This window comes from Solea solea, chromosome 7 (assembly GCF_958295425.1).
Source record: "Solea solea chromosome 7, fSolSol10.1, whole genome shotgun sequence".
Lineage (NCBI taxonomy): Eukaryota > Metazoa > Chordata > Actinopteri > Pleuronectiformes > Soleidae > Solea > Solea solea.
The window spans coordinates 12,672,940-12,697,261 of record NC_081140.1 but is presented as its reverse complement, the minus strand read 5'-3'; the positions used below and the strand labels follow the sequence as shown (position 1 = coordinate 12,697,261).

Below are 24,322 nucleotides of genomic sequence, written 5' to 3'. Positions count from 1 at the left end.
CACCAGCTTTCAAATGAAAAACCTCTTCTGGCTCCAAAACTGCTGCTCACACACTGTTTTGCAATCGAGGGAACAGTCGGCCGGCATTGCTGACATTTCGGAGCCTTGAGATAAAGGTTATAGTAAATGCAAAGTTTAGCCCTAACTTGTTATTTACTTGTTGGTATTCATCATTCATGCTATTGAGAGCGCAACTGAACATGGTGATCCCCGCTAAACACTAAATTAAAGAGTCAGCTGCTATTATGAATCCAAACATGTCATTAAATGTAAGCCCTGTGTGCCGTGTGGCTGCCCTGGCTCATTCTTTTTATAAACCCATGTGGACATCATGTCAGAACACACCCTGACTGTTTACCCAACTCAACAGAGAAAGATAGAAACATGCCTTTAAAGCTACAGTAGGCACCCCTGCTGTCTCCACTGCACTGCACGCTGCTCACTGTCATATGGATACCAGTTTCAGGTTTCAAGGTGAGCGTATGAAGTATGACATTCAGTACAGTGTGGAAATTACAGTATGCTTCAGTCATTCAGTCCACAGTGATTATAAAATAACTTTTTATAAAAATAACTGCTTTCAGCATCTAAGGGTTTCTTAGAATTTGGGTTCCTACTGCTTGTAGAACCGGTAAATCATAACATGTCTCTTTTTTTTTTACTAAATCCAACTCAAGAGAATTTGGTTTTCTGTTATGTGGTTTCACCTTACCTTAAACTGAAATGGCCGGTGATGATGGGAAATCAAAACCAGACAGATTGAAAGGATATACAGGCGGAGAGCTTTTCTCTGTGGAGGAGGTGAAAGCCAGCCACACAGCAGATGTTGGCAGCTTTAAAGCACAACAGATCATATGAGATTATCTTTTACTGATCCCTGTAAAGTAGGCAGCAGATGCATTGATATCTACAGCATCAGCCACAACTCTGGATCCTTAGTACATAAGAAAAAATTTACCACAAGAAAAAGGACAACACGTGCTGCACTTTCATAAGGGTGACCAAACCTAATTGGGGATTTTAGAACAGGAAAAATCAAAAGGAAAACCCTATGATAACAGCTTTACAGGGGACAAATTAACAGCATGTCATGCTGCACGACAACTCGTCTTAGAACACAGGTATCAAATTGCAAATCAAACATGTCTCAGCTTGTATTAATATGTTCAACTTATCTAGTGGCAGCAGTTATTGAGGTTTTTTTTAAGGCAGACACATAAAAGTGTCAGAGCGGGACCAACTGCCTCAGCACATGATATGAGAATAACATGCCACGACAGGTAGTGGGCACAAGCTATGTTCATGTAATATGTCGTGGTGCTGAGAGAGAGAGACCATTAACATGACACACTTCCAGGTGAGATCCCAGTAGCCTAAGTGACCTAGTGACCAGGCTCAGCTCGGAACACATAAACATGCATGCTTCCTTCCCTGACTGTAATCCATGCGGCTACTATCCCGGATGGGAGAGGCTCACAGGGGTGGGGGTGTGGTGGTGGGGGGGACGGGCAACTGTATGGGACCATCGGAATGCAGGATTGTCAAATACCTGCTGTGTGCATTTAGGCCACGTTTGACTGAACTGTCCAATTTAGCAGCCGCTGTAAATGGGAGAAGCATGTTGCAGCGGCTGCCATAGCAGTTTGACTGCCTTGATTCATCTGACCTACTTTCCCCCCCCCTTCTTCCCTCCCATGTGTCTAGTTTAAGGAGAGGAGAAGGGAGGGGAGACCACCAGGCAGGAAGCAGTGGGCTGCACAGTCTAACAGCAGCCTACATACATTTGTTCACCGAAGGAGCACTTCATGCAAAGTCAAGCTGTACAGCTGCTGGGGCTTCGAAAGTTCCATCATTCATCAGCAGCCATCACAACATGACAAACACGGGGGGAAAAAAAACCCACAAAGTCCTTATCGCCCCAGCTTTGCCTTAAAGGGATAGTTTTATGAAGTTGGGTGTGTATGAGGTTCTTATGCTTTGTCTGTGTGTTACTTATAAAAGACAGCATTCGGTACACTGCCTGTTTAGAGAAGGAGATAGGAAAACCAGAACATGGTTATGCATTGTTTTAATGTAATGTGAACAGAAACAGCTGAGAAAACCCATTGTAACCCCCTAACAGAGGAGAGGGCCCAGCTGAGAAAACTTCATGTGTTCTATCATTTTAACTGTGTGTGATGGTTTGCTTGCTGTCAGACAGACCTTTTCTTTGGCACAATGTTTTCTTGACATATTCCTACACTCACGACTAGCGATGGAGATCTGCATCGGTCAAAATCACTTGATAGGATATGGGACAGATAAAAAAGTAAAAACTGATACAATCCAAAAATCCAACACATAAAATATATACATATATAGTACGCAGCTCGACTATTCACCATTTGGTTGGTTTTCCATTACAATATAGTACCTCCTCATCGTGGGCGAAGAAATGTGTTAAATGATGAGATTTTAGACATTTTCTTGCTAAACGTTGGAGATTATCGCATGTTTTCAGGATTGTTAAGTCTTTTCATTTGAACTACAGTTCGGCATTGTTTGGTTTCATTCTTGTGTCGGATGTCGGCACTCTGAGGGGCGCACTGACCAATCAGTGGACGGCAGTCTGACGACACTACGCATAGTATCGGCTCAGCTCACTTGGAACCTCTTAAGAGCAGGTACTACAAAAAAGTACCAGGTACTAGCACTAATGGAAATGCAATAAAACTGTGACGTGGTGAGGTGAGTCGAGTCCTGCCAGGACCATGTAGTGGAAAAGTGGCACAAGTCTCTGAAATGACTCAGCACAAATGTATTGTTAACAGCTTTATTAATTCATAAATGGTCTACAATGAATGCATCGGAATAGTGTCAGTATCGGTACTGGAGTTTGTGATATCGTATCGGACATAAAAGAGTAGTATCTCTAGTCCCCACTCACAGCAGTGTAGCAGCTCAGTTACCAAGTGGCAGATCAGACCTTATGAACCCCCATGTCCCAAAACACATACCATTCATTTAAAATAACTCTGAAATAATTTCTCACAACTAGATTAACAACCATCATCATCACTCATGCAGCTGACCACACACACATATACTGTGACACATATTGTCATTTTACCTCCCACTTGTATGGGTTTATGCTGCAGACAAACCAACTACACCGTTATCTGAATTCAAAAGCCCATTGACCTACATTTCCACAGCTCTTTTGTTGTGCACTGGACTCACTGGTGTCTGCTGATCGTACACAGGCATGAGGAGAACATACTGACACGACAATAAACCGTAATCTGGACCAGGCACAAGCGAGCAGAGGGTGAGTAAATGTGAGAAAAACTGGAAGAATGACTTGTAATAAATTAAAAATAACAATAAAAATGTATGAATGTGTGACTGTTGACACTGTGGTCCTAAATTTTCACCTCAGTCCATATCACACAGCTGACTTCAGGAGCAGCTGACATCATTATTATTACAAAGCGGATCCTATAACCAGAGCTTTGTTATTACAGTGAAATAGCCCCGCACCTGTGTGCTCCATACCTGCCCTCTCTCGAAGTTTTCTTTCTCCAGCTCCAGGCTGTTGGCCCCTCCCGTCCGTCGGATCACTTTGGGGATAGCGTTGGGTACTTGCTGCATGGAGCTTTTCACTCGTTCCATTGTCGTCTGTGGCAGAAAACAATACACCAGCGGCGGGGGGAAATAAAAGCAAGTTTCGGTGAAAAAACAAAACACGGCAAAAAACAAAAATGGTGTAAAGCCTGTGGAGAAACTACAGCAGGCAGCGGTCCATGTTGTGCTGCTGGACTCGTCACTCCGTTCACAGGAGCATTAGCCTTTTCCGTCAAACAGCCAGTCAATGACAGCAGAAGCCGAAGCAACACCACTGTCAGGTCACACAGGGTTACTGCTACTTCCGGCTTACGCTTTCAAAATAAAACGTTTGGTGACATACTTTTTTCTGATTCACTTCATGTTTAAAACGGCGTCACGTCGTGAAACGTATTTTCAGCGATATTCACTTCACTAATACCAAATAGCGTTTAGTCACGACAGGGTGTAGGACTGCGGTCAAGCTTTGAAGTGCAATGACAAGATGATATGCGGGATTTATAACATCCGTTTTACAAAAATAACGGGTTCATTAATACAATAGAATGTAAAAATGTAATCCACAGTGTATGGTATTTTCTAACCTTATACAGTTTTCTCTGAATACATTGCAAAATATGATACAATTGTTCCAGAGCTGTAGACAGATATAAAGTAATTTATATAATCAGTCAGTTCAAAGAGTTTACATAAATTGTACTTGTGCTCTGCTGTTTTTATACAAATTAAAATAAATTCCAGTTTACTAACACCAGAGTGCTTAAAACCGTTAACTGAGCAGGGGATGAAAAATTAACTGGTCTCAGTTTGCATCTTAACTCAAGCCTGCCCTCTGCTGTTCACTTATGTAAATGTTTAAATAGTGTAGACACAATGGTGCAGAAAACAACAAAGAGTTATTAGCAGAGAAAATAACAAAGCCTGTACACACACACACACACACACACACACACACACATATATGTATATATATGTATATATAAATACATATATATGCACATCTGATAATCACAAATGCCTAAGGGAAGCACTGCTTTCTGTTATTCATCCAGGCTCAGAAGACACAGGTGAGTATTGTTTTCAGTTGATTGTGTGCTATATATGTTTTTAATTTGTTTTTATCTGCTACTGACCCTTTTGTAAGTCTTAACTTTGGATAGTCATGTACAGTATACTCACAAATATGTAGATTATAGTAGAAAAAAAATGTGTATCCAACTATCTAGTATTCAACTATGCAAAAGAAATTAAGTATAATTAGCTAATTTTGGCCAACATTAAACATTAAAAGTGCTAGTTGTTAATGAGCTCTTATGAAAAGTATATTATCGTACATCACAACAGTGTGTGTACTTGTAATCATATCTTTGTGAGGTCCAAAAAAAATGTACAAACCTATCTTTGTGAGGACATTTTGACCTTGTGGGCAAATTTTAAATGGGTCCCACAACTTTAATCAGGGTTAGGACCTGGTTTTAAGGTTAGGGTAAGGGTTAAGGTTAGGCACTTAGTTGTGATGGTTAAGGTTTGGTGAGCCAGGGAATGCATTCTGTCTATGGTGTGTCCTCACTAAGCTATAAAAACAAATTTGTGTGTGAGTGAGTCAACTCTTGCAACCCCCAATTTTATATTAAAATTCCAATAAGTTAATTGTAAAAAGCTAATTATTCCCTCAGTCATTTTATAAAAACCAGTAGATATATTCATATACATTTTATTATTGGTGTATCAATCTGTAAATTATTATTTTTATTTGTCTAAATATATAACAATATAAATAAATAAATAAATATGAGTACATCCCACACAGTATCCACAATATGAACATATTGAAGAAGGGTGGAATAAAGGAGATTAGGAAATCTCGCGAGATTACCACCGGAACGAAGCACTGGGGCTTGGTCTTGAAGTTTTCAGATGCATCTGTAGATGAATCATAACAGCATCAAGATGTCGGGACGATCAGGCCGCGCCGAGACCCGCAGTCGAGCGAAAGATGACATCAAAAAGGTTCTGGCGGCCATCGAGAAAGTGCGCAAATGGTACGTGATGCTGTTTGTGTGGGCAATATGGAGGGAAATGTGTTAGTACACCGTGGGCTGTTATCTGCTGCGTCGCTCAACAAACTTCAGTCGGAAAAGTTAGATGATTGACGCGAGTGTTGACCAATCAATGGCCGCGTCTGATAGAGGAGGCGGGGCCAGCCGAGTTTTTTCTTCCTCACCGAGAGCTGTCAATATGGCTACAGCCCCACATGCCGCCTTTAGCCGCTGTAATCACTGATCAGCGAAAATGAAAAGACTCACTCCGACCTGGTATCGTCAATTTTACATGTGCGTGAAAACGTCAGCGGGAGTCATAATGAGGATGACGGGGAATGAGATGAGATGCCATCTGTACCGTGTACACAGAGCACCTGAGCCTTATGCCATGTAACATGTTAATGTGGTGTCAGAGCTGAACTGAGCTCCTCTATGAAATGATCATTTTCACTGCAGGGAGAAGAAATGGGTGACAGTTGGAGACACGTCCTTACGCATATTCAAGTGGGTTCCAGTAACAGAAACAAAGCAGGTGAGGGTGAAAAATACATTAATACCTAAAAAAATGTAAAATATAGACTTTTATCATCGTCTCAAAGAGTATTTTCTATTTACCATATGGACTGTCTGCTTTCAGATATATCGGACCAAATCCACAGGTGGCGATGTTAGAGGGCTGAAAGATGTGGTCTTGGAAAACACAAACTCTTTACTGGATTTTGCTGGTGAGTCTTGTGTCTATTTTGAGTTATTTAAAGGGTAATCCTGTTATTATGTTTTAAAAAAAAGCTTAATTACTGCAACAAATAAAATAAAATAAAATAAAAACATGTTGCAACTTCTGTGTGCCTCACTTCAGATGAAAACAGCAACCAGAGCTTTCTGTCAGATGTTTACCAGCCTAAAATGGATAACAGCAGCAGCACCTCCAGCTCACAGCAGGTCAGCCCTCCACATACCTCCAGCCTCAGAGCTGAAGACTCCCAGCCCCCAATGCTGGGCCAGGAGAGTGTGGATGGTATGTGGAAACCTTTTTCATTTTTTGATTTGCTGAAATTATAATTATGTTTACATAAAACCATTGATTCACCATTCTTTCTGAACACAGACCCGGTTCACTCAGGACAGGAGGGCGCTGATGAGCCTCCAACTCTCACCAAGGAGGACCTTCTTTCATCAGGGACAGTCAGACGGAGCACCCTCGAGTCACAGGTTCACATTATGAAAATGGGTTCCACGTAGACCCTAACCATTTAGTGCATTTAGATGTTAAAAGTCAGATAAGGCAATAATTTTGTTTTTTTAATGTCATGTAAACACGTTTGCCCGACTAACATACCTGGATAATGCGATTCAGTCCAATTACTCCTGCATGTTTACACTTAGTCGGAGTGGAGTTGGACATGGCGTTCTGTGCATGCACCAACATTTCCTCTCCGGTCTTTGAGTGGGAAGTAAAAAAAAACTGTAGTACAGTTGCCAGAAATCATATGGTGGCGTCTTTCTTCTGACAACACATCGACCACAAGAGCCGACCTAATTTGTATCACGATTAATATGTACAGCAGGTACGAAACATGGTGTTTTTCTGTGACGTAAAGGTCAACAAGAAACTGATTCAATACACACTAGCTTATAGGGAGATACAGTGCCACCTAAGGAGGCGGAGTCAGGCGTTTAAGGCCAATAAATCTATTTTCTCCTTGGATTGCCTGTCTTAGTCAGACTACGGCCTTAGCTTGATTAAACTGTGTATGTAAAGTGTCCTTTATTAAATAGACAGTCATGTCTTTGTGGTCAGTTGTGTAAAATAGCATTGTTTTCAGCTATGTGACTGAGTAACCCTATTTCTAATATCCCTTTTCTTTCAACAGGAGGAGCTGGATGAATCAGGGGCCCCTCCTTTAAAGAAAATTTGCACAGGAGAAAATGCTGTTCTGAGATAGCTTATTTATTAACCTATTTTGTCAAAATGCACATATTTTTGTGCACACCTGTTGTTGGCTGTTGTCAGTTAAGCTTTCAAGATTTTGAAATAATTTGAAGGTTCCATATGACATGTATGCAAATGACAAATAACAAAAAAACAAAAAAATCTGCAGAACCTTTGTTCACTTTAAAAGGTCTGTAAAAGGATTGTATGTTTGTTAAGCTATTCTTTCTTTAGTCACTGCTAATAACAGGCAGTGCTCATTTCCATTCACTTATTATAAATGTTTAGTTCTCTGGGAACTAACTGTTTATTATTTACTCTTATTGCAGTCGATCTTTACTCTTGCATGTTTCCATAGCATTTTGCTTTTATTTAGATGTACATGCCAGTTTTAAACCATTTTACATGCGTAGGATCATGCAGATTGATGTTTAGATGTGCCATTATTGTATTAAACATGACTCTCTCAAAGACTGACCTTTGGCTTATCATGTGCAAGAAAAAACTATCTTTTAAATATTTATATTATAATTTGCCCATGTTTATAAATTAATGTTTTGTAAACCATAATAAATGCTACTTTTCATGTCAATTAATTGAGGCTGCATGGCTTGAATTTATACCTTCAGGTTTTGACAGTGTTACAGTATTATCATGTTAAGTGTTCTACAGTTGCACACTGTACTCAGACTAACAGCAGTGGGGGCGAAGTTGTCCTTGTTTTTGTTTTGTTTTGTTCTAGAACATTGAGAAACTGGTCAAATCCATTATAGACATTAAAATACTCAACCAATGACGCCGATAATGACGATTTATATTGTCATCAGCTGACCTCCAGCTTCTCATTGTCATGTTACGTGTGGGTGTGACTTGTGTTAAAGGGGCTGTGTTCACCGGACAATAGACAAGCCATGTCAGCCAATCAGAGATGGCTTCAAAGGAACTCGACGAAGGCGCTTCGCTAAAAAAAAGCCAATGAACGTTGCGAGTGGGCGGGGCGTCGTTGAGACGCCGCTTGCTGCCGGGGAAACGGAGTTCTGACGGAGTAAGGAATTGTACCGGTGCACTAGAAACTCCCGCCATTTCGACCAAAAATTAACCTCTTGGTTGATCGATGTTACTTTTTTTTTTTTATGAGGCTCACTAAGGCTGTTTTCTGACTAGGAGAGAAATCGTGAAGACACCCGATTAAATAAACGACAAAAGGCCGGGTTTGTACAGGCTTTGGGGACTGACTGCACAGCGCGCCAGATCTCCCGCTGAGCCGAGCTTCGTCTTTTGCCGCGAGTTTGATTACGGTGTGGTTTTACACCCTTTCATGTTCATCGAAGGATAGAAGTTAACTAACTATATCAAGAGATCGCCCAACTACCCGTTTCCATCAAAGGCAACGTGTGTGACCACTTCAGTGACAGTGCAACTGGAGGAGGAGAGAAGGATGCGATGAGGCGACTGGCGGCAAGAAGCGCACTGTTATTGTTTTGCAACGACATAGCCTTCCATCCTGCTAGCTAGCCAGCTAGCTGCTACACGTTGGGAGCCGGGCCTGCCGGCTGTAACGTGAGCCCTTCTAAGATACATCGGGACACTTGGATACATGCGAAGGACATAATATTACAAATTATTGTACAAACTTTGCTAGAAGGTTTGATTTTAGCATTGGCAACCGTGTCATCTGTACATTTGAAATGGCACCGCTTTTGGGCCGGAAACCTTATCCGCTGGCTAAGCCGCTAGCCGATCCAGCAGGCCCGGGAGAGGAGGTCTACATCATCGAGCACACCAAGGAGGCCTTCAGGAACAAAGAGTATCCTTCAACATGGTGTTGATGCTCATGCTAGACCGAGACAGTTGGCATGCACACTGCTGACGGCTTTGTCTATGTGTAAACTAGCTCCAGTTAGGTTGCCTGCTCACGACTGTAACTCGGGTTATCCAAGCTGAGTTATTAGTACTGGACACGTTCCCTGCGTTAATTTGATCTTTCCCCGCGTGAACTCAGCCTACAGTGGATGGAGCGCTCTGCTAGCTAACACCAGTCCCCTCTTTGTTAATTTCGTTGCAGCCGTTTGTAACTAAATGTATGGCATATTTTCCCGTCACTATGCGCAGTTATAATGCTTAGTAACATTAGAAGAAACGCTATGACCGACCGTCTTCTCACTTTCAACCTTAACGGCCCTACTGTCACCTGCTACTCCGCTAGCATAAGAAGCTAGCTTGCTACTTGCGTTTGGTTCCTTCTGCCCTCACTAGCTGGAGCTAGTTGCTAATTTTTGGCTTTAATGTTTTTGGGGTTTTCCAGTGTGGTCGTCAGCTGACTAACACAGTCACGTACTCAAAACAATGTTTGAAGATATTTAACTTTTAGTGTTTGAATAACGAAGTGACTCGTTGAAGGCATGTCTTTATGGAAACTTCGAACGCTGAAGTTAGCAGCTAGCAGCAACAGATCAAAGTGACAACTAATATTCGTCTTATTAAATTATGTATTTGTTAATAACTAGACCCTTTATTTTTGTCAACGTCACTTATCTGAGTAAATGACGTAGAATACTACGACAACTTCGAACAATACTTGAATAATACATTCTAACAAATATTAGAAATATCTTCACTTAGTTGAGGTACCCAATTCATTTATCACCCTAGAGAACACGGACGATATTTTCTTTTGGGCAGAGTGGTCCTTTTAATCAGACAGTAGATGTCACCTATAGTTCAACTTGAAAAGTTTAAAAGAGCATGGCATAAAATGAACACATTCAAATTTAGTAGCTCAGTTGAATAATCTGGGTCTGATGTCATGAACGTAGTTACCCGCTGTAACCTAGAAGTAAGTTCCAACTAAAATTGAAGATGTCAGCCTAACTCTGAGGGTTGTTTCAGATCTGCATTCATGTGCTGACATTGCTGTTGTATACTCAATATACGTTATATTTGAATATAAATTATGAAATCCCAAACCCTGTGTGCCTTACTTGCTGCTTTGGGACATAGTTTCACTTCAGTGTGTTTGGTTTCCTTTTTACAGTCAAACTGTTCATAGAAGTTTGTTTCCTGTTTGAGCTTAAACTGATCCTCCGTAGCGGTTAGTAACCATGAGCTTTTTCTAGTATCATACCAGACAAAACCCTCAGTACACCTTATATTTTCCTTTACCATGTCTTATATTAAGAAGTTGTTTTGTGTCAGATGTTGCGTTGTCTCAACATCATGCCATTTCTGGCTTATAGAAAGTGGCCTATCTGTGGCCAAGTAAGGTGTAAATATTTACATGTGAATTTCACAATTTACCTTAACAAATTAATTACAGGGAATATGAGGCACGTGTACAGAGATATAATGAGCGCGTCTGGACATGCAAGAGCACTGGAAGTAACCAGCTGACGCACATAGAAGCATGGGAGGAGGAACAAGAAGTTACAGAACTGTGAGTGTCCCATCCATATGTCTGATTCTGTCATTTTACTCTCAAATGAGTGTGGTCCACGGGTTGTTTTGATTGTCCATTGCTCCTCATTATATTTACAGGGTGTGTGATTGAGTCTTCTTTGAATCTGCTATGGTCTAGGGAGAGTGTCCTAAGAACATCTAAAAATGGAAAAATACAGAACAAAAAATTAACATATCCAGTAAGGAACTTTCAGTTCACTTATTCCCAAGTAACACACATCATGTATACAGTATTGTATACGTGCTCTGTTGTCGGTCAGAGGAAGGTGACCCAAACAAGATGCGATTTCAAAGAGACGTCACTGCATAGGCAGAGCTCAACAGAGCTCAAGTCACCTGAGCTGTATTTAAGCCCTGTCTAATTATATCAGTGGAGAGACTTTACTCCCCCTACTGGTCACTCTTAGCTCTTTGTTGTCATGTTACATAATACTGTGGTGATGACTACAGTGCAGAAATCTTAACAGGGTTTGAGAAGGCTTGTCATGAATCGAACGCATAACACCCATGGTTGTATCAATTTCATCTCGCTAAACTTGTTTTTAAATGCTGTCATTACATTTTATCATACTCATTACTGCCTATGCTGTGTTTGTAGGCTTCAGGAAGAGTATCCCCAGTGGTTTGAGAAGCCAGTCCTGGAGATGGTCCATCACAACACAGTGTCTTTAGACAAACTGGTTGAAATGGCCTGGGTGGAAATCCTTACCAAGTACGCTGTCGGTGAAGAGTGTGACTTCATGGTCAGTTTGATGTCTTACATTTCTAACATTGTGTATTAAATATGGCTGTAATAACTTATTATTTGGGTCTTAATGTGAATCAGATAATATAATCTTTAGATGACCATACATTTTTTTAGACATTCATCTTTTAACAACGAGTAAGATAAACTTTATTTATCCCTCAAAGGGGAAATTGAGACAGATGTGTGCAGACAGCAATATTAGACAACACAAAACAAGCAAAGGATTAAAGATAGGTCAAAAAAGGACTACGGTCTATGTGCATTATGTACAGAAAAAGTTATGGACATTATATGCAATGAATGAAGGCTAGAGAAATGCAGTTAGATGCGTAAATAAATATAGTGAATGTTGTGTATACAGACAGTAAGAATGTAAATACTTGGACTATTGCACAGGATACTGGTAGTAGTGGTGAAGTAGTGCAAGTGAAGGTGTTTGCAGTGCTACATTCAGAGGGTTAGTATAGTATAGTCTGACAGCAGTCGGGATGAATGACTTCCAGCACCGTCCCTCTATAATGGTGATGGAAAGTATTGCTGGCCATGTACCAAAGCAAATCTTTGCATTTATATTCTTTCTGCCAGGTATATCGTTAGTATAATATATATTTGCTCTCTGTAGGTGGGAAAGGACAAAAGTTTGCGAGTGAAGGTGATGAAGATTCACCCTCTAGAAAATCCAGAGGGCGAGACCACGGAGAAAAAGCTTGAAGGTGCCTGCGACTCTCCATCCAGTGACAAGGAAAATGCAAGTCAGGAAAACCAGCGGAAGGAGCCTCCGCCCAGAGAGGAGGAGAACAGGAGGGAGAGTCTCAGTAAGTACAACTTGGTACATTTAAAATCAGACAAGGAAGAGGGTGAAGGGATATAGCAGAGAGTTTTAGGCTCACATGCTGTATGTTTTTTCTGATGATTATGTGTGATCTTTCTTTTAAGCAACATTTTGCTTCTCATCAGGTGACAGAGCTCGACGCTCTCCAAGGAAACTTCCCACTGCCACGAAAGAGGAAAAGAAGAGGTGGGCAATGCCCAAATTTCTTCCTCATAAGTACGACGTGAAGCTCATCAATGAGGATAAGGTTTGTAACATGTCACCAGCAGTTTACAAATGTTGATATATATTTTTAAATATAATATATAAGTATTAGTCACTTTATTTGTTCTCGTGTTACAGGTGATCAGTGATGTTCCAGTAGACAGTCTTTTCAGATCGGAGCGCCCTCCAACAAAGGAGATCATGCGTTACTTCATCAGGCACTATGCTCTGAGGCTAGGCATGCATGAAAGTGCTCCCTGGGTCGTTGAGGATGAACTGGTCAAAAAGTTTAATCTCCCCAGTAAATTCAGTGACTTTCTTCTTGATCCACACAAGGTAATTTACTCTGACTCTTTCTCTGCTTATCTCTTTATTTAAAAATGTTGCTCGATCTCGGCTCACACTCTCTTGTTATGATAAAGTTTTTAGCAGAAAATCCAGGGAAGCGCAAGAGCTTAGCATCTCCAGAGGGTAAACCTAGAAAGAAGAACAAGTCCTCTGACACACCAGGAGAGGATTCAGGAAACGAGAAGGGAGAGAAGAAAAGGAAAAAGAAAGACGCCTTAGGCATGCCTCTTAGTCCCACCATCTGGGGCCACATGCAGGTTAGTTGGGATCTATACAATGTAATGAATGACCCATTATCTTGGCATATCATTTGGGCTGATTAATGGGATTATGTTTTCTGTACTTCAGAAATTAAAAATGAACGGTTCTCCACTCAAGGTTAAGAACTCAGGAAGTCCTAAGAAGGGAGAAGGCAAAGGCTCTGCGCCCTCCACTCCGAAACCAGGCAGAAAGTCTGGGGACAAGAAAGAAGGAAAGACAACTGGAAAGAGAGGTGATAAGAAGCTTGGTGTGCTCAAAGCCTCTAGAAAGGATGGTAAAGATGGTGCAAAGACACCAAAGATGAAGCAGATGACTCTGCTGCATCTGGCTAAGAGCACCCCTGCTGGTAGCCCCAAGAAGAGAGCCCGAAGTACCAGTTTGGGTACACCTAAACTGGGGAAACCCCTGCACCCGATGGCTCTTCATCTCCTCCGCTACTATAAGGAGAATAAGGGAAGAGAAGACAAAAAATGCACCCTTTCCTCTCTCATCACCAAGGCTGCAAAGACGTTACCCTCAGATGATCGTGGTCGTCTTCCAGAGGAGCTCCGGGAGCTGGTGCAGAAACGCTGGGAGCTTCTGGAACACAAGAAACGTTTGGCAGCCATGACCGAAGAGGAAAGGAAAGAAGAGATAGAGAAGCGGCGTAAGGAGATCAAAGAGAAACATCTAGAGAAGGCCAAGGAGAGACGCGAGAAGCAGATGCAGGTTCGTCTCGAACAATTGCGTAGATACGAAGACCAGGAGATCGACGGTGGCAAGACCATACCCACATTCAAGCTTGTAGACATGCCTGAGGGTTTGCCCAACACTCTGTTTGGCGATGTGGCCATGGTTGTGGACTTCCTTCACTGCTATGCAGGTCTACTGATGCCAGAGGATCAATATCCAATTACTGCAGTGGCTCTGATGGAAGCACTGGTTGGAGAACGGTCCGGTTTCCTCTACCTGAACCGTGTGCTGGTGGTGCTGCTCCAAACCCTGCTGCAGGATGAGCTGGCAGAAGGCTACAGCGAGCTGGACATGCCCTTATCTGAGATCCCTCTCACCATGCACTCTGCGTCAGAGTTGGCCCGGTTGTGTCTGCGCCCGTTTGATGCTCATGATGAGGAGAGTGGCCAGGGCTCAGAGGCCTCTGGGCCAATAAGCAGTTTTGATGATGTGGTAACCAGTGAGTTCCTGGAGAAGCTTGAGACCGTCGAAGTGTTTGACCTGAGTGCCGAAGAGAAGGTCACACTGCTGGTGGCACTGTGCCACCGCATCCTCATGACCTATTCAGTGGAAGATCACGTTGACGCAATGAAGCAGCGGTCGGCCGAACTGTGGAAGGAGCGTGTGGCAATGTTGAAAGAAGTCAACGAGCGCAAGAAGGCTGAGAAGAAGAAGCGAAAGGAGATGGAAGGTAAATGCAATGAACGAGAAGACTTAATATTGTCATTAAAAACCTAGTTGTTATAGTAGAACATAATAAAATGCATTCAAAATTAATTCAATCAGATCTCTCAGACTAGAACCATTCTGCCTGTCATTAGTCTTCTATTGTAATCACTTTTTTCTTTTTGTCTCTAAGGTGAAAAGAAAAAAGAGGGTGGTGTTAAGAAGGAGGTCAAAAAGGAAGTCAAGGTAGAGCCAGAGCCAGAACCCGAGCCAGAGCCAGAGGACATGATCAGCACAGTAAAGAGCCGGCGGCTGATGTCCATGCAAGCCAAGAAAGAGAAGGAAGAGATGGACCGGCAGAATAAAGGTAAACTTCATAATGGTTTGAGCTTTGGTTTTTTTTCTTTCAAGCAGTTGTACACTTGTACAACTGTTTAACTGTACAAGTGTTTTTTTTAAAGTGAGACAAATTTGATCTTGTTTCCTGCTCCTGAGATCTTGGTCATTTCTGTCACTGAGAGAAACACCTTGCAGACAATCATTAAACAATTCTGATTTTATATAAGTATACCTTACTGTTGCTACTTCCACCCCAGAGCGTATGGAAAAGGAGGCCGAAGAGGAGCGGATGCGTAAACAGAGGGTTAATGCAGAGAGAAACTTCCAAGATGGAATCACCAAAATGAAACTAGTCATGCGCCGGACCCCACTGGGCACTGACAGAAATCATAACAGGTGATCGCATACACAGTAAAAAAAAAAAAAAAAAAAAGTATTACAGTATATGTATATACATACATATATACATATATACTGAATGTAGACAAAAGCTAACAACCCTTGTATACTAACAGTTGGTTGTGCTTTTCTCTCTCTCAGATACTGGCTTTTCTCTGATGTTGTCCCGGGTCTGTACATTGAAAAAGGCTGGGTGCATGAAGCCATCGAGTACAACTTCACTCCTCCGCCCGAAGATAAACCTGAGCCTGGGGAGGAGGAAGACGAGGAGGAAGAGGAGGAGGGGGGTGATGTAGCCGCAACTCCTCTCTCACAAGGTGTAATTGCCTTGGTAAAAGGTAATGTAGTTAAAAATAAAATATTAGCATTTTGTGGGTTCAAATTTAAATGATTTGGTAATATGATAAATTGTTTTTTGTTCTAGGAGCTGAAAAGGATGATGGTAGCATAGATGGTGCTATTGGTGATGGAGGCCAGCAGGGAGCAGCAGCAGACGTCTGTATAGAAACCACTTTTCCCAAACAGGGACAGAATCTGTGGTAAGAGCTTTGCTTCTTTTCTCGTTCAATTGGTTCCATTTTTCTTTTGAATACCACCACCTCAATATTCTAACTTTGATGCCTTTTGAACCAGGTTCGTATGTGACAACCCAGCTGAGTTGGACCAACTCGTGGAAAGTCTTCATTCTCAGGGGGTCAGAGAAAGTGAACTGAAGAAAAGGGTACAGAACAGGTACATTTTATTCTTCTCTCTATGGGACATACATTGTGCAATATTGGAAAATAAAAATATAGCAGTTTTTCCATAAACAGTGTGAAGAATAAAGCTTTCCCTTCTCTGTTCTAGATATCAGGACATCCTCCACTCCATCCATATGACCCGTAAGGGCAAATTGGCACTCAGAACCTGTGATGGCCAGGAAGAGCTGCTCAAGTACCTGCGCAGTGACATCCAGGAGGTTGCCTCAAGGCTCCAGAAGGGAGGGCTGGGATACTTGGACGACGATGTCAACATCGAAGATCAGGTAATTGATTTGTGTAAAATTAGTACTATACACACATCTGTCTTTTTCATGGTGTACATGTGTCGACTGTACTCCATAACTGATCATTTCATTTTCTCTGCATAGTTGAAAGACACTGAGAGCTTGAAAGACTTTGGTGAGTATATCATCACTATTCAGGCCTCCGTAATCAAGAAGTTCCTGCAGGGATTCATGGCTCCAAAGCAGAAAAAGAGGAAAAAGCAAGGAGGGGAAGAAAGCAGCAAGACTGAGGAGGTTGATGATGAGAAGAAACTGGCCGAGGAGGCAAGGGTAAGAGTTTATCAAAAAATGTGTTATGGCTGTTTGAATAAAGTTTGCACATCACAAATAAGTGATGAGTATGTAATGTATATATTACACACACACACACACACACACACACATATCATGCAACTGCATGAATATTGTGTGTTAAACTCTGTTTTGTTGAACCTATTCTTTTAGGTAGCCACAGCAGTAGAGAAGTGGAAGACCTCGATCAGAGAGGCGCAGTCGTTTTCCCGCATGCATGTGCTGCTGGGAATGCTGGACGCTTGCATAAAGTGGGACATGTCTGCTGAGAATGCTCGCTGCAAAGTCTGTCGCAGGAAAGGTGAGGATCGATCTCTACTGTCGTCTCTTAGAGTCAGAAACCTGCATCCACACAGCCAAAGACTTTATTATGCCTTTATGAACAGGGGAAGGTTTCTATTGTCCTCCTAATTCATTAAAGTTTAAAAAAAACGTTTATCCCGCAAAAGGTTACGGGATAAATCAGAGACATCAGCAGAATGAGAGCAACACATCCAGTCTGATGAAATATGCTTTCTGTCATTATTTTTTTCTGATGTCTATTCTAATTGATTTTTATGTTGTTTCATATAATCTTGGTCACTCTGTCCTGTTTGAGTGAATCTTTCAAGCACTACCCATCCAATCTTCTGCTCCCTGTCCAGTGCTCAGGCAAAGTCCATGCGTGCTGAAGCTGCAGGAGAGTAGGCCCAGAACCAGACAGAGCAACAGGCTCAAAGCACAAAAGACAAGTAGTGTCAGGCAGGTCTACATAAAGAATCAGCAGCTCCGCACTCCAACAGGTGAACCGGTAGTGATAAGATGACAATTGCAACTCATTAACTTGCCCAGCAGCATACACAAAGTGTCCTTATCAGGGAAGGAAAGACCAGGAAAAGCAAGAACAAAATGCAGGAATGTATGAATAAAAAAAAACTGTTGTAGCTCGGTCTTTAAAATTGTACTGACATCTTCCAGGTGACGATGAGAAGCTTATACTCTGTGATGAGTGTAACAAGGCCTTCCACCTGTTCTGTCTGCGGCCGGCCCTGTACCGCATCCCTGATGGAGAATGGCTCTGTCCGGCCTGTCAGCCAACTGTGGCCAGACGTGGCTCTCGCTCAAGGTAACAATCTGTCCCGCACGCCATTTACTCCTCCATACAAGTGTGTTAACCATAGAGACAGTTTTTTTTCCCATGGATTCTTTCAATTCAACCTTATTATTCATGAATGAAACCTTTCTATCATAGGAACTACAAACAAGATACAGATGAAGAAGAGGACGAGGAGGAGTCTGAAGAGGAGGACTCAGATGAAGATGATGAGGACGAGGAGGAGAATGACTACAAAGCCATGGGTCACAGCTGTGAGTATCAAGATGAGAAAACTGAATCCAGGTTTTACAGCTCTCTTAACTTCAAACATCTTAGTTCTTCTTAAACATTTCCACATCAGTTAAAAGATGGGTTGTTGTTAGTTCACATCTTTTTGAAGTGCATCCCACCTGTCTTTTTAAAAAAGTACAGTACGGAAGCAATGAACTGTGTTGCAGATTTTAGAACTTGACTTAGCTTTGGGAAACAAAGGTAAGGAATGAGAGGAATGCTGATGGGGGATGTCCAACATCTTTTGTCTGTGTGTTGTCCTGTAGCACCACTCATGTCTAGACCTTGCTTTGAAGCCTCATCTCACACTGACTTCACTTAGAGTATGTGGCAGGATGATCTCTTCTATCAGCTCAGGCCTGAATGTGTGATAAGGTCAGCCAGTGGACCAGTAAGAGGTTTAGTGAAGATGGCAGTTCAACCCAGAAGAGATTTTCTCATTTGTAAGAGACCGTATCACTCCAGTCATCAAGTCGCTGGTGCCAGCACGAGAAACGTCCTGCAGCCTGTTAATCAAGTTATAATATTTCCATTCAGAACTGTCCCACTTGCTATGAGAACAACAGAAAAAAAGCCTTTAGGGGGTCAATTTAAACACACATGCTCTTAATTTGTTTTCTGTTGCTGTAAGCTGGGCAATCTGGATTCAGATGGACTTTTTTTCTACTACTACTTTTCTACTTTTATTTTTCTTGTTGTCATGATTATCCCTTATTTCCCTACAGTGAGACCGAGGAAGAAGAATAAGCAGTCTTCGTCTCGGCAGAAAAGTTCTAAAAGTAAAACCAAGGCCCAGTCGTCGTCCTGTAATCAGAGCAGTAAACAGAAGACTGGCCCCAACAGCCCTGTGGACATTGAAGAACTGGTAAGAAGCTACGAGGACACATTATCTTGTCAAAGAGGGAGCGGTGCAATTGAGTGTGCGCACCAAAAAAAGCCTTCCAAACAACACAAATTTGTCTTTGTCGTCCTGTTCTCCCATTTCAGTTTAGGAACCTTCAGGGTCCAACCTGTCCTTTTATGGTACTCTGTTTTTAGTCCCACAGTTACAACTTCAGCTTAGCCCTCAGCATCAGTTTGGGTGGTGCCGCAGTGAAAAGGGTTTTACTGCTTATTAAAAACAGAATTAAAAAATAACAGTTTTCGGTATGAACCGATATACCTCTCAGCACTCGTTTTGTATACTTCGTTTTAATCTGTTTGTTCGTGTGGTTTCTACAGGTGCGACAGAGTTCCCAAACAGGAGTACGCAGACAAGCGCTGGAGTTGGAGAGGTGTGAGGAAATCCTCAAGAAACTGATGAAGTTTCGTTACAGTTGGCCTTTCAGGTGAGCAACAAATAAACTGTACAAATGATACACTATGTAGTCGTATCATTTGTCAACCAGGTCCCAATTTAATGCCGGAGGAACCATACAATATGTAGTGTGGTTTGTACACAACAACATTTGCTTAATTCGTGCTTGTGTATGGACCAGAATGGGATCTCACAATAAAGTCCTTCAGTTTGTGAACAGTTTTGTGGTTCTGAGGATTTAGTATTTAGTACATAATAAGATGAAGGTTTTCATGGTGAAATCAAAATTGATCATTTAGGTTGACAGGATTTTAATTTGGGATCAATGTTTATCATTTTGAGGCATTCAAGATGTACAATATTAAAATGCATCGAGTTGAACTAAAATATGTAGTCGTTCGTATCGTAGCGCAGTAACCATCTCGCGATTGTTGATTTGAGGAGATCTGTTGACAAAGTCAGTGTCTGTGCACCTCAAAATAATTAAAGAGTTTTCTGTTTCACACATTCTGTGTCGATATCCTGATTCACTGTGATCCTGAAACCCTGCTGCTCTTTTTTTAGGGAGCCCGTTTCCACAGAAGAAGCAGAGGATTATTTGGATATAATCTCTCAGCCCATGGATTTCCAGACAATGCTGGGGAAGTTCGGCCAGTATCGTCACGCCCAAGACTTCCTGGAAGACGTGAAACTGGTCTTCCACAATGCAGAGGAGTACAACCAGCAAGGCAGCACCGTGCTCTCCTGTATGGTCAAGACCGAGCAGACCTTCACCGAGCTGCTCCAAAAGCTGCTGCCTGGCCTCAGCTACCTCCGCCGGCGTTCGCGCAAACGCATCAGCCAAACTCCTGCGTCATCATCAGAGGAGGAGGAGGACGAAGAAGAAGAAGAAGAGGAGGAGGATGAGGAGGAGCCAAAGAAGAAGATGCAGAACGGCAAGTCCATCACCAAGAAACCCACACATGGTCGAGGACAGAGGGACGAAGATAGTGAGAGTGAGGAGGAAGATGAGGAGGATGAAGGCAAGAGGAGAAGTAAGCGGACCTCTGCCACCTCAGGAAAGAAAGATTACAGGGAGCAGGACAGCGATGGCGAGCGGGACACACGGAGAACTCGTCATCGGGGAAGCCGGGGCAATGCTAAAGGGGCGACTAGTGACGATGACCGGTCCAGCCAGCAGCGACATTCCAAGCGACTAAAACGCTCATGAAGTCCAGGGTGCTTCTTTCTTTCTTTTTTTTTCTTATTGCTTTAAAAAATAATCTGTCCCACTCCTCCTTTTAAAAATGAAAAAGATAAAGACACCTCCACCCAAACCTCTCCTCCTCCCACAGGCAGCAAAACTCAATTCTCAGAAGGACTTTTTTTTGTGTCATTGAATTTTTATTTTGAGAGAAGAAAAAAAAGAGACAGTAAAACTGATTTATATTTGTAATGTTTAGTATTGGTGATGTTTTTGCTCAGCCAAGGTGGGGATGTCCCTATAGCTCTTAAAACTCTGATTCAATTTTAAATTCCAACCTCTGTTCCCCCCCACCTCTCATACACCAGGACAGTGTCATCGGATGTCGGTCTTGATTCATAGTCGTACTTCACTGGAGTGTTTCAGAATCTCAGTAAATCCAGCTGTACGATCTTTGTCCCAGTCATATCTCAGTTACAAGTCGCAGAGGTGGTGGAAGTCTCCTCTCTGCTTAGAAACGGCACGATGGCCGATTGTCACCAGTAAATTGCTCTTTCTACAAATCATATTGTCGCCGCCACGTTTATCTTTTGTCAAATGTAGAGGTAAACATGGTTTTACTCGTTGTAATAGTCGTTTTCTAGTCGGATGCTGGGTTGACGATCACATGTGTAGTTGCATCTCTTAAATACAAAAAAAGAAAAAAAAAACAAACAAAAAAACTTTCATCCCAGCTCTTGGTGCCAAGATTTCTTTTTATTTCTTTTTCCAAAACGAGGGACCTGACTCGTTCTCTCATTGTTGGCGTGTAGAGTTGACCAGCCTTTCCTCCTCAGTAGTGCCCTGCCACTTTAAAAAGAACCGGTACCTCAATGCTCCGTCAGTTTGCACTCCTCCCTGTGTACAGTGCACCTATAAAGCCAGCAGCTGCAGGACAACACGTTATTACAATGATGTGCATAAACATTTGTAAACAGTGTTTAAAACAACAAATGTGATGTTTTGTTAAGGAAAAAAAAAAAAAACGGGCATTCTTTTGAATATTTGATATTTTTTTGCACATTTTATTTGGAATTGTAAATGATGACTTGTTAATAACACCTTAGTTAAATTGTTCAGGATTAAGCAGGACTCTCGAGAACAAACCGTCGCTCACTTGTACATTTTTGTAACCAGCGCCTAATGTCCTCCGTCATTCCTTTAATGAGGAGTTAGTGACAGTGACTCCTCGGAGGGAACTGCAGGGATTCCTCGTCTGGTCACTAGGTGGTGCTCTTCTTGAGCTTTTATCCAAACACTACAGTAATACTGCTGTGTTTGCTGGACGGCTGGGACACACGACTGCCACTGTCTTGTGCTCACACTGTCCACTGAAGCAGTTGACCCGGTGTGTTTACGGCTCTGCCACTTGTTTTGTAGTAAGTGAAGAATGGGCTGCAGCAAACACGGCAGCAGTCACCGAAACAAAACCTTTTGTCTGCAGTCAGGTTTCCATCGCACTGACAAGGCAGTGGTCGGTTTCTCCCTCTTCTGTCTCTTCTGTGCTGTGCTGTTCTGCTCTCCTGTGTTTAGTTAGTGCTGTTATCATCAAAATGTCACTGATCTCCTGATTTCATTTGCCCCCCCCCTCCCCTTTTTTGTTTTTAAGTTTGGCTTTGTTCCTGACGTGCTTAGCAGTTGTTGCGTTCACTGTTATGATTGTTCAACATCGCAAAGAACAAGCAAACATTGACTGCCCCTCTCAAAATGAGACCTGACTGTAAGTGATTTTTCTTAATCCTTGGAGGAACTGCAAAAGTCTTTTACACCTTTTTTATATATATATATTTATAGTCTCTAAAGCTGGGGGTCGGGCAGGTTTGGAGGATTTACATGTAAAGAATTTCCAATAAAGGCTATAGTCGAAGACCGTAGTTCTCCCTGTTTTGTTTGTGTTGCGTTGACGGAGCACTCCCGGGTCAGAGAGACAGACATCACTGCCATCTGTAAATCTATGAACAGGGAGGATGACGGGCTAATCATGACCACTGACTGATGTCTAATTTTACTTTTTAATAAAAATATCAAACGTTTTCCATTCCCCTCTGGTGTTGTCTCTTTCCTCAGAAACGTCTGCGTCTTCACAGAGAACAGTGTCTCTCAATCCTGGTCCTCATGGACCCACTGCCCAGCATGTTTGTGGTGTTTCCCTGCTCCAACACACCTGATTCAAATGATCCGCTCGTCAACTGCAGAAGCCTGCTAACGACCCGTTCATTTGAATCAGGTGTGTTGGAGCGTGGACATGTTCTCATTTACAAGGCAATCTTAGGTTTACTTTCTTACCTTTTAACTACATTAACTGAAATAATACTGGGACTGGTTTTTTATTATTATTGTAGCTTACCTTGAAATGTTTGCAGTTTTGGATGCTAAGTGATTATAATGTTTGTGTCCACCTTTTGTTTGTGTGTATGTATGACTATGCTGCTGCCTGTCGTAGCCAGGACACTCTTGTCAATGAGTCTTTTCCTGGTAAAATAAAGGTTAAATAAAGATTATTGATTAAACATTGAAAACATGCAGGGCAGTGGGTCCCGAGGACCGGGATTGAGAAACACTGATAGAGACGCTCAAGTAGCTGAGACATTTTATCACAAACAAAAATATTGCAGAAAAGAAATAGTGAAAAAGTGAATTATTCATCCACTTGGATTATTTTCAATCATCTACAATCGTTATCCTCCACTTAAGGATGGATGTAATTCCATGATAATATCTGTCTTCACTGTAAGGTGCATCCTCAACTGATCCTGGACACTTTTGAGGGCTGTGAACAGGACGTCAGCATAATAAAGTACCACACGGTTGGTGTAGTGTAGTGTTTCTCAATTCTGGTCCTCGGGACCCACTGCCCTTCATGTGTCCCCACTCCAACACACCTCCAACATTACAGTTTTTCAAGGTTGTTTGTGCAACAAATCAATCATTTCATTCCACTACTCCACACTCAGTTAAAGTTGTTTTCTGTGTATGAAAAACGGTGTTTCAGCAGGTAGTGATGATTCCCACCATCTAAAAAAGTCGGCACGGAGTGTGTGTGTGTGTGTGAGTGTGTGTGATGTATGGAGCAGAGGAGAGAACAAGGAGGACAGCAAGATCCTCTGAAATATGTAACGGCGAGGTGCTGACAGTCTGTGAGCCATCTGTACGTTGGCAACAGGTGTCGAGGCCAAGACGGATCAGAGTAAAGGTCACACCCGAGAAAAGCCAGTGCAAACACAGCATGTCATTAGTGACACTTCAATAAATGGAAAATGATCTTTCACTTTGTTAGTTTTCATTCTCGTTGGCTGCATTTTGAATCATACTTTACCAAACTGTATCATTGTGTTTTTGGTCAATTATTGGAACTGTTGCAGAGATTTCCTTTTGGTTTTGATGATATTCAGTATTCCCGTTCCTTGGTTGGCTGAGGGTTTTGTTAATTTGCAGCCAAACCCCAAAGTGAACACCATCGCGCACTGAAGTGATCTATGTGTGATTTGAATGAACTCCGGATGAACTCCGATCATGACGTAGATCGTGTGGCTCTGTGGAGGACTGGTCTCTTGAGCTT

At 42.1% G+C, this 24,322-nt stretch overlaps 3 protein-coding genes across 4 annotated transcripts in view; 2 read left to right on the top strand and 1 right to left on the bottom strand.

Annotated features, from left to right (window-relative positions):
• hip1 (huntingtin interacting protein 1) overlaps positions 1-3,856 on the bottom strand; it is a 48,857-nt gene extending 45,001 nt beyond the window's left edge. Inside the window, exon 1 of the mRNA XM_058634658.1 lies at positions 3,535-3,856. Within this exon, the coding sequence (XP_058490641.1) occupies positions 3,535-3,651 (117 nt within the window). The 5' untranslated portion in view covers positions 3,652-3,856. The remainder of the gene's footprint in view (positions 1-3,534) is intronic.
• A 1,630-nt stretch (positions 3,857-5,486) lies between these two features.
• Positions 5,487-8,055, top strand: bcl7bb (BAF chromatin remodeling complex subunit BCL7B b). Its single transcript, XM_058634253.1, has 6 exons — positions 5,487-5,645; positions 6,102-6,177; positions 6,283-6,370; positions 6,505-6,663; positions 6,754-6,857; positions 7,520-8,055. Exons 1-6 carry the CDS (start codon positions 5,533-5,535, stop codon positions 7,589-7,591), a joined length of 612 nt encoding a protein of 203 aa, XP_058490236.1. The 5' UTR covers positions 5,487-5,532; the 3' UTR covers positions 7,592-8,055.
• A 541-nt stretch (positions 8,056-8,596) lies between these two features.
• Positions 8,597-22,796, top strand: baz1b (bromodomain adjacent to zinc finger domain, 1B). Of its 2 annotated transcripts, none has more exons than XM_058633657.1 (21): positions 8,597-9,385; positions 10,895-11,011; positions 11,633-11,777; positions 12,405-12,597; positions 12,740-12,861; positions 12,957-13,154; positions 13,241-13,423; positions 13,545-14,829; positions 14,998-15,171; positions 15,401-15,539; positions 15,684-15,880; positions 15,967-16,081; positions 16,176-16,274; positions 16,389-16,566; positions 16,672-16,857; positions 17,032-17,179; positions 17,836-17,983; positions 18,110-18,225; positions 18,970-19,109; positions 19,466-19,572; positions 20,106-22,796. In XM_058633657.1, exons 1-21 carry the CDS (start codon positions 9,267-9,269, stop codon positions 20,749-20,751), a joined length of 4,755 nt encoding a protein of 1,584 aa, XP_058489640.1. In that variant the 5' UTR covers positions 8,597-9,266; the 3' UTR covers positions 20,752-22,796. The 2 variants fall into 2 exon arrangements, with proteins under 2 accessions (XP_058489640.1, XP_058489639.1); XM_058633656.1 differs by having other exon boundaries at positions 13,515-14,829.
• The last annotated feature ends 1,526 nt before the right edge of the window (positions 22,797-24,322 follow it).